General features: G+C 40.4%; 1 protein-coding gene and 1 pseudogene across 1 annotated transcript; both read right to left on the bottom strand.

Moving 5' to 3' along the window:
* LOC118102468 lies at nt 1–2,512 on the bottom strand. Its single transcript, XM_047338886.1, has 5 exons — nt 2,288–2,512; nt 1,490–2,179; nt 689–802; nt 335–378; nt 1–238 (listed from the first exon to the last, which is right to left on the bottom strand). Exons 1-5 carry the CDS (start codon nt 2,343–2,345, stop codon nt 119–121), a joined length of 1,026 nt encoding a protein of 341 aa, XP_047194842.1. The 5' UTR covers nt 2,346–2,512; the 3' UTR covers nt 1–118.
* A 6,328-nt stretch (nt 2,513–8,840) lies between these two features.
* LOC124851387 lies at nt 8,841–9,702 on the bottom strand (annotated as a pseudogene).
* Between the last annotated feature and the right edge of the window lie 104 nt (nt 9,703–9,806).

The following is a 9,806-nucleotide window of genomic DNA, read 5'->3' as shown; positions in this document are numbered from 1 at the left end:
CACATTTATATTTGGAAAACGAATAAAAAAGCATTACAGACAAGAATCATGCTCCACCTCTAAAGAAAGACTGAGAAATCCCTCATCTCAAACATAGACCGTTCTTAAAAACACAATTCTACAGTTTAACACTTGAGTACAAACATTCATCGTTTGTGTTGTCCCTCTGTCGTCTTGATCTGCTGGCCACGTTCACATTTACTGCAGCGTAATGGAGGTCATCTGCATGTTGGTTGCCCTAGAAACAACATATAAGTAGATCAAGATGGCTCCTGATAAAATAAACGTATTTATTGTCAAATGTAAATTTCACACTTAAAAAGATTGTATTTACCTCTGCATTTGTTGTGGAGGGAGATGATGGTTGTGTACGAGACTCTGGTTATGAAACACATACAAAGACAAAGACTTAGTCACTCTTGTGTTCACATATGTCCTGTTAGGTGCCTTTACCTCTTAACCTGGTTTTACTTCTTAACTAGTCTTGTGTTGTACGTGTTGAATTAAGATGTTTGCGTCTCTAATCCACTTTTAACACTTGGTTTAACTTTAATTCATGAATCATGGATTTACTTATCATATATTTTAAGGTGTCCTTATCTAGAAAGGGTCAGTGAAATAAAACGTATTATTATTATTTTGCTAAAAAGCCAAATTGAGTGAACACAAGCTAGAGATGAGTGGTTACCTGAACATCTCCAGCATCTTCTCTTGTTTATCTTGTACAGTAACACAGCCAGCAAAAGGCTGATGGTGAATCCCAAAGCTCCACTCAGGAAATACACCAGCCAGTTCACTTCATCTGCAACAGGAGAAGTTCTACTAATTCTGTCTCTTCTTTTTTGCAATTTTCATGGAACTTTGCAAGACAAGAGACAAAACATTGACAGAACAAAACAAAGAGGACAAGAACAGTAAATAGAGGACAGTTAAGAGAACAACAACGCTGTGTGTGTGTGTGTGTGTGTGTGTGTGTGTGTGTGTGTGTGTGTGTGTGTGTGTGTGTGTGTGTGTGTGTGTGTGTGTGTGTGTGTGTGTGTGTGTGTGTGTGTGTGTGTGTGTGTGTGTGTGTGTGTGTGTGTTTATGAAAAGAAAAAAAATTATTTATAATTATAACATTACTAATAATCTTAGAATAATAATATTCCGAGCACTGTTAAAATAATCTTATTATTAAAAATTATCTCACCGATACAATAATAATTATAGTGATAATATAATCTTGGAGAAAAAATAAAGAAGAAAAGTTGAACTAATACTTAATAAATTATTATTTATAATAATAAATATATATTTAGTCGTGGTGCACACCTCCACCGTCCACTGGTGGTGAAGCCTTATTGGGTCACCGTCAATGGGGACATTCAGACAGGACCAACTGGGTTACTGTTTCATTTTGTTGTTAAACAGTATTTTACCAAATGTTTGGTCCCGTCTCTTTCTACGTAACTGTCACTATTCATTAAATGAGTCTCTGGTAGTGACTCACCGTCAAACTCCAGCTTGGTCCCGTCTCCAAACACAATGTGTCCACATGCAGCGACAGCACAGTAGTAGGTCCCAGCATGAGAACGGTTCAGTCTCTCCATTGACAAGTTGTAGACACAGGTGTGTGTCTGTGTGTCGGGTTTCCTCTCACACTGATCGTTCCTGTCTCCGTGGGTGTAAATGAGTCCTGGCTGAGGTTCTTCAGAGTTCTTGAACCAGTAAACACTGTGTTCTCCATCACAGGTCCCAGTGTGAACTGTACAGCTGAGAGTCACAGAGCCTCCTGGCTGGATGCTCTCAGACTGATGCACCAGAGCCTGGATGTTAGACCCTGAACCTTTCACACTGACAGTGACGCTCTGCATAAACTGAAGCACATATATCTCTCTCTTTGAACAGTAGTAAGTAGCTGAGTCTGAAAGCTGCAGATCTGAGATATTTAGGTGACTCACAACATCATTAGTTTCCACAGTGAAGGATTGATTGTCCTTGAATTCATTCAATAACGGAAAATCTTTCGAGATTTTGTACGTCATTGAGATAATTCGAGGTTTCTGTCCTGGTGTTTGTTTGTACCAATACATCCTATTGTCCCTCTCCTCATATGAACACTGCAAAGTCAAGTTGTCTCCAACATTAACTGATTTAAATACGCTGTCTTGATGAGACAAGATAAAATGATGCATCTGAACTGAAGAGAAAAAGGAGAAAAGCCAAATAACTGTTAATGTTATGTGACAGAAATTAAATCGTAATCAGCATCAGGACTGAGTGAATATTTAAAAAACACACAACTCACCCATTTTCCCCAAGAAGAAACATGTCAGGTAGAGAACGAACTTGGGAGATGTCATCATGTTGAAATCGTCGTGTTGAATGACAAACAGCCCGACACTTTCTCCTCTCTTCAGAGTAAAGACTTGTGTTGATTGGCCAGCAGGGCAACACTGATCACATGATCACTGCTACCTTTGATCTGAATCTTTGTTCTTTAAAAAGAGTCACAGGGTGAGAGACATCTGAAGCAGTTAGAGTACATAATACTACTACTACTACAATTGTATTCAGTTATTCATATAGCACCTTTCAAAGCACAGTTACAAGGTTACAAGTTAAAAGTGAAGAATTAAGGGCAAACAATGGAAAACAATTAAAATAAACATAAGAGCACAAGTATATAAATGTTACAGATTAGAAAAAATTGTGAAAAATAATATATAGTCGAACATGAATAAATAACAAACAGCAGGTAAGATCGGAAAGAGATTAAAATATATTAATGAAAGTTACAGGGGAATTCAGACCCCAAGGACTAAGACAGCACATCTATAAAATGTATCTCTGAAGAGGATAAGGAGTTTGGAACAATCTTCCTATGGAGATCTGTCTGACAAAGAGGGGGGGCTCTAACAGAAATGACCTTGTCCCCTTTGGTGCTCCAGCCGGGAATGTGGAATGGTTATTAGGGCCTTTGCTGTGGACCTCAGGTTACAACAGGGACCACATTAAAAAATGTACTACTACTCTACAATTTAGGCAATGAAGAGAAGTGATGAAAAGATCCTGGATCAGCCCCTTTTGTCCAGATCTGCACCTCAATTGAATGGGTTGTTTCTTGGCCCACGCCCTGTCCTTCTCCCAAGCAGCCAACCAGCCAAGACAGGGGTGAAAACATAACCTCCTTAGTGGAGGTAACAATTTTAACATAAGAGTCACAGCAACTGCTCTTGAAGCTTTCAGTGACTTGTAGATGACACACATTCATAGTTTATAATGACGTGTGACTTGAAAACAAAAAGATATAAGCAAATATGAGGGCAGTGTTTTGTGTATTACATCAGAAAATGTAATTTTTAATGCTGTGGGCTGTGGGTAACTTGTTATATTGCTTCATCTGCCCCTATCAAGTCAAACATACTGGATCATGGCTACCATGTGGTTGATAGAAGAATAAATATGATTTCATGAGTAATGTTTTAACATTTTATTTGTGTATGTGTATCTGTGTAAGTTTATTTAACACTTTTAATCCCTGTTTTGTGACACTTCTTGATGAGAGTATTGGTGATTCTGTTTTCTGTCAACTTCTGTTCATTTCATTGCTGTTCACTTGAAGTAGTCTGCTGGGGTGTAGTGAAGACACTGCAGAGACTTCCTGTTTGAAAGTGCTCAGACAAAGAGAGCAGACGGTCTTTTGACCACACGGAGGCTAAATACAGATCCTCACATGTCAGGTACGAAATTGTTAAACAACTTGGGGTTAAGTTCAAGAAGTATATTCTATATTTAGTGGGAGGGAAAATATGGCAACTGACAACATCAAATCATTTCGGCTTTTTTAAAATCTTTAATTTGTTTTGCATAGAGAAGCTTTACATTCAGCATGTATGGAAGTGTAAGATGTTCAGCTCTACTGCTTTACACTGGTGTACACGCATTCACTCCCGTCACCGTCTGTTTGTCTTCTTGCTCTGCTGAACCTGTGCTCCATTAAAGCAGCATAATGTAGGTTGTCTGCATCTTGATGACTCTGCCAATAAAACATAAAAGAGTAATTTGTCATATTAGGAGGACGTGTGTCTAAAGATAACTTATGTAGACAAGTGTTGAGAACAGAATTATTAAAGTCTATCTTCACCCCAAAGTCCCTGGAAATTCGAAAAACAACCGTAGAATGTGGTGCTGGGAGGTGGGGCTAAGACACAAAGGAAAGTTATCTATATTGTCTGTGGAGGACAACTCCCATAGCAGCACACACACCTTTGCAACAGAAATTTGCATGTGTCAATATATGAAAAGGTCAGGACGTCCCAAATGGTTTACTCTACGTAAGAAATGGTCCTACAGGTTCCAAGATGTTTGAAACACCGTTAGTTGGTGTTATGAGCCATGATCAATCCTCTGATGTAGATTTACAAAAATGTAAACTTGTGTCATACATGTGAAATTCAAACCAGCTTCTTAAAGGGGACATAGCATGCAAATTCCACTTTGTTAGTGCTTCTACAGGTTAATGTGGGTATCTGGCATGTCTACCAACCCAAAACTCTGGGGAAAACACTTGCGTGTTTTGTTATAGTTCCTCTAAGTCAGAAACGTCATGCTTGAGCGACTCGATTGCGCTTCCTGGGTATTGTTTCGTAACAAGGAACTGGAAGTCTCCTACATGGTTTGGCCCCCCGTCCCCGGCCCCCCACACTCGTTACTTCCGGGTTTACACCGAGGCAGAGAGGCTGCGAGGCAGCGCAGCGCCGTCTCCCACGCAGCCGGGCTGTTCACACGGGACGAGCATTTCTCCGCTGGTCAGCCCGCGATTCACTCACATGTGGCATTTGTCTGGATCGTTGGGACTGGGAGGCTGCAGCAGCTGCTCGGGAGCGACCGCTCGCTCTCCCGTGCGTGAGCTGGAATTTGTGTCAGCGCCACACAGCGCACAGCAGTGTGGAGGACTTCCGCAGTGTTCAGCGCTACTGTAACCCCCGAACCCCGACATTCAACGGGTACAACAACAAGCGGAGAAAGCAGAATCGCGGGCTGACCTTATATATACAGTCTATGGGGCTGACCAGCGCGGAGAAATGCTCGTACCGTGTGAACAGCCAGGCGGCTGCGCGCTTGAGAACGGCGCTGTGCTGCCTCGCAGCGGTCTTCCACACTGCCAGCTGTGTGGAAGACTTCCGCAGTGTTCAGCTCTACTGTGGCTGCTACAGTAGTTACGCTGGGTACAGTAGTTACGCCGGGTTACAGTAGTTACGCCGGGTACAGTAGTTACGCCGGTACAGTAGTTACGCCGGTACACCGGACGCGGAAGCGCGCGGGCAGGCAGCGCAGCGCGTTTCTCCAGCACGCAGCCGCCTGGCTGTTCACACGGGACGAGCATTTCTCCGCTGGTCAGCCCATAGACTGTATATATAAGGTCAGCCCGCGATTCTGCTTTCTCCGCTTGTTGTTGTACCCGTTGAATGTCGGGGTTCGGGGTAAATGATGGTCTTCATAGCCCCCACCTCTCTTTCTCTCTCTGTCTGTCTGCTTGTAGTGGATGGGCAGAGGGGGACATTTAATTATGTGATTGGGAAAATTAAAACTCCAGGACAACAAGGGAATACAAAGTATGGGATGCATATTTGATAATTTATATCATATAAAATATGTAATTTATATCGTTTAAAATCATGGGGGAGAGGGGGAGGGGGCTGGCTCATTAGCATTTAAAGGAACAGGCACTCAAAACAGGTCACTCTGTGGAGGGCTGTTTTATACAGGGTAAAAGGGTGCTGTTTTAAATGATCCTTGTGGTATTTTGACCAAAGTATGTTACAGACATTTCATTAAGACCCCAAGGAACCATATCAACTTGTGGTAAAATGGGCATGCTATGTCCCCTTTAAGGTAACACTACCACTACCTCCATATTCAGAGCTGCTGCAGCTGCTTGAGATTCTAGTTTGTGACAAAAGACAACAACAAAAGTCTTATTCAAGATGCAGTGAACTGATGTGGGGTGACTCTATTTACTTAGTTGGACTGTATAATGAAGTAAATTCTAAATGTCCATCACTTCATTGAGATTGAGTCATGGTGCAGTACTGAGTAAACAAACACCAGTACTTATTACCACTCTCAATCTGTGGCATGGACAATGGTTTTCCCGTAGGTCATTTTCTGCAATGTACGATTAAGTAGCGCTGGGTTGTGTTTGTTAGTGTGAACGGATAAGCACAAATCAGCTCATGGAAAAGTTGGAATTATCGATACGAGGGAAAACATCAGACAGTTTTACTTTTATTTCAAGAATTTGCAACATAGCAAAAACAATGTAACTTATTCCCATTAAAAAAACCCAATTATACACAATATAAGCACATATGTAAATATAATACACAGGAAAAGGAAACAAGCATTGAAAACAAAAGGAAACAAAGAGGGGGATATTTTTGATATCATGACCTACTGACAATTCTGACCACTGTTGTACCTGCATGGCCTACACTGAGCCACAGTTCACATGTAGCAGCAATCCACACGGCCATCCTAGATCTTTTTAAAACATAATTATCTTCAAGGATACAGGGTTAGTAATTTCTGGCATCCGTTTGATGTAGGTTATGGATATGTGGTGGAGGCTAAAATCCTGGAACGCTAACTGCTAGACCACATGGATCATATGATGATGCTTCCAGAAACAGCGAAACCTATATCAATGAATTAATATCATACTTTGCTGTCCCAGCACTTATTATAGACGAGTCAAGGAAAGTAAAGTAAGAATGTATCATCTGTTCAAACCATCTACCAATGTAGCCAGAGCCTTGAACCTGGATATGAGTAATACCTTCATTTGAAAAGATGTTCTTTGATACTTGTGTCCACATTCTAAACCTCCTCTGCCTCTCTTGGAGGAAACGTGACAGAACGTTGTGACTTTTCATTTTGTCTCCCAGGTCAGGGGCGGCCACGCGGCCCAGATGAGCAGCGCTAGGGGTTTCGCCTATTTCTCCACATGCTGCGTGCTGTTTCAATGTCTGTTGAATATGTCACAAATATATATATTTGCAACATCTTCCTGTACCTGTTTTAAAGTAAAGCACTGTAGCGTTTCTGTCCACCGAATCCATTCACTTGTTTAAACCAGGTTTTTATTGTTATTATTGTAGGACCGGAAGATGCACAGCTTCTTGCTATCGTAGAGTCCTGGCAGTTAGTTGAGAACAAACCTTTCGTTCAAGGAAATACAGAAGTCATAAGCTCACGTAGCAGCTCTCAGTAGACACACTTCTATGTGAACACACAGCAGATCAGAGATGGAGCCGTCACCCGCTGCACACACACCCAGACTGGGACACAACTTTCATTCCATGAAGTTTAATCATTGTTTTTCCATATGTCATCGTCTTCAAAACACCCATCAAAGACCAACAGCAACTGTCAAAACATGCCCCCCCACACACACACACATTGTCTAACCATAAAGTGTAATTACATCATGAGTTGTTTTTTATCTTTAATCACAAAAAGCTTTATTTATATTTGGAATACGAAAAAGCATTACAGACAAGAATCATGCTCCACCTCTAAAGAAAGACTGAGAAATCCCACATCTCAAACATAGACCGTTCTAAAAACACACAATTCTACAGTTTAACAATTTGAGTACAAACATTGATCATTTGTGTTGTCCCTCTGTCGTCTTGATCTGCTGGCCACGTTCACATTTACCGCAGCGCAATGGAGGTCATCTGCATGTTGGTTGCCCTAGAAACAACATATAAGCAGATCACAACAAGATGGCTCCTTGGCAAATAAACGTATTTATTGTCAAAATGTAAATTTCACTTAAAAGATTGTATTTCACTTCGCATTTGTTGTGGAGGGAGATGATGGTTGTGTACGACTCTGGTTATGAAACACATACAAAGACAAAGACTTAGTCACTCTTGTACTACATATGTCCTGTTAGGTGCCTTTACCTTTTAACCTGGGTTTACTTCTTTAACTAGTCTTGTGTTGTACGAAGCTGGAATTCAGGTGTTTGCGTCTCCTAATCTATTTTTAACACTTGGTTTAACTTAATTCATGAATCATGGATTTACTTCTATCATATATTTTAAGGTGTCCTTATCTAGAAAGGGTCAGTGAAATAAAAACGATATTATTATTTTGCTAAAAGCCAAATTGAGTGAACACAAGCTAGAGATGAGTGGGTTACCTGAACATCTTCCAGCACTCTTGTTTATCTTGTACAGTAACACAGCCAGCAAAGGCTGATGGTGAATCCCAAAGCTCCACTTCAGGAAATACACCAGCTGAAGTTCACTTCATCTGCAACAGGAGAAGTTCTACTAATTTGCCCTCTTCTTTTTGAAATTCTCATTTAACTTTGCAAGACAAAGACAAGACATTGACAGAACTAAAACAAAGAGGACAAGAACAGTGAATACAGGACAGTTAACAGAACGGGAATGACAACGCTGTGTGTGTGTGTGTGTGTGTGTGTGTGTGTGTGTGTGTGTGTGTGTGTGTGTGTGTGTGTGTGTGTGTGTGTGTGTGTGTGTGTGTGTGTGTGTTCTATATGAAAAGAAAATATTATTAATAATTATAATAAAAATACTAATCTTTTAATAATAATAATCGGACCACTATTAAAATAATCGTATTATTAAAAATAATCTCACCATTCCAATAAAAATTATAGTAATAATAATATAATCTGGGAGAAAAAATTTAGAAAAAAAGTTGTACTAATACTTAATAAATTATTATTTATAATAACAGTAAATTATAATCATTACTATGATCATCGCTATCATCACAAATAATAATTACAATAATAATCATCAATAAAAAATATATATTTAGTCTCTTTCTACGTAACTGTCACTATTCATTAAATGAGTCTCTGGTAGTGACTCACCGTCAAACTCCAGCTTGGTCCCGTCTCCAAACACAATGTGTCCACATGCAGCGACAGCACAGTAGTAGGTCCCAGCATGAGAACGGTTCAGTCTCTCCATTGACAAGTTGTAGACACAGCTGTGTGTCTTATTGTCGGGATTCCTCTCGCACCGATCATTCCTGTCTCCGTGGGTGTAAATGAGTCCTGGCTGAGGTTCTTCAGAGTTCTTGAACCAGTAAACACTGTGTTCTCCATCACAGGTCCCAGTGTGAACTGTACAGCTGAGAGTCACAGAGCCTCCTGGCTGGATGCTCTCAGACTGATGCACCAGAGCCTGGATGTTAGACCCTGAACCTTTCACACTGACAGTGACGCTCTCCATAAACTCAAACACATATATCTCTCTCTTTGAACAGTAGTAAGTAGCTGAGTCTGAAAGCTGCAGATCTGAGATATTTAGGTAACTCACAACATCATTAGTTTCCACAGTGAAGTGTTGATTGTCCTTGAATTCATTCTCTAACGAAAGACTTTTAGGGGATCTGTAGATCTTTGAGATAATTCGAGGTTTCTGTCCTGGTGTTTGTTTGTACCAATACATCCTATTGTCCCTCTCCTCATATGAACACTGCAAAGTCAAGTTGTCTCCAACATTAACTGATTTAAATACGCCTGTCTTGATGAGACAAGATAAAATGATGCATCTGAACTGAAGAGAAAAAGGAGAAAAGCCAAATAACTGTTAATGTTATGTGACAGAAATTAAATCGTAATCAGCATCAGGACTGAGTGAATATTTAAAAAACACACAACTCACCCATTTTCCCAAGAAGAAACATGTCAGGTAGAGAACGAACTTGGGAGATAAGTCATCATGTTGAAATCGTCAGGTTGAAATTTATCAACAGCTCCGACACTTTCTCCC

Source organism: Hippoglossus stenolepis, chromosome 23 (assembly GCF_022539355.2).
Source record: "Hippoglossus stenolepis isolate QCI-W04-F060 chromosome 23, HSTE1.2, whole genome shotgun sequence".
Lineage (NCBI taxonomy): Eukaryota > Metazoa > Chordata > Actinopteri > Pleuronectiformes > Pleuronectidae > Hippoglossus > Hippoglossus stenolepis.
This window is presented reverse-complemented; position numbering and strand designations above follow the sequence as displayed.

Bases quoted from the DNA above. Each gene is read 5' to 3' on its own strand.
- LOC118102468 (XM_047338886.1), bottom strand. From the start codon at position 2,345: ATGATGACATCTCCCAAGTTCGTTCTCTACCTGACATGTTTCTTCTTG. The intron at 2,180-2,287 runs GTGAGTTGTGTG...TTTTCTCTTCAG, and splicing joins TTTCTTCTTGGGGAAAATGG to TTCAGATGCATCATTTTATC. The intron at 239-334 runs GTAAATACAATC...TGTTGTTTCTAG, and splicing joins CCTCCACAACAAATGCAGAG to GGCAACCAACATGCAGATGA.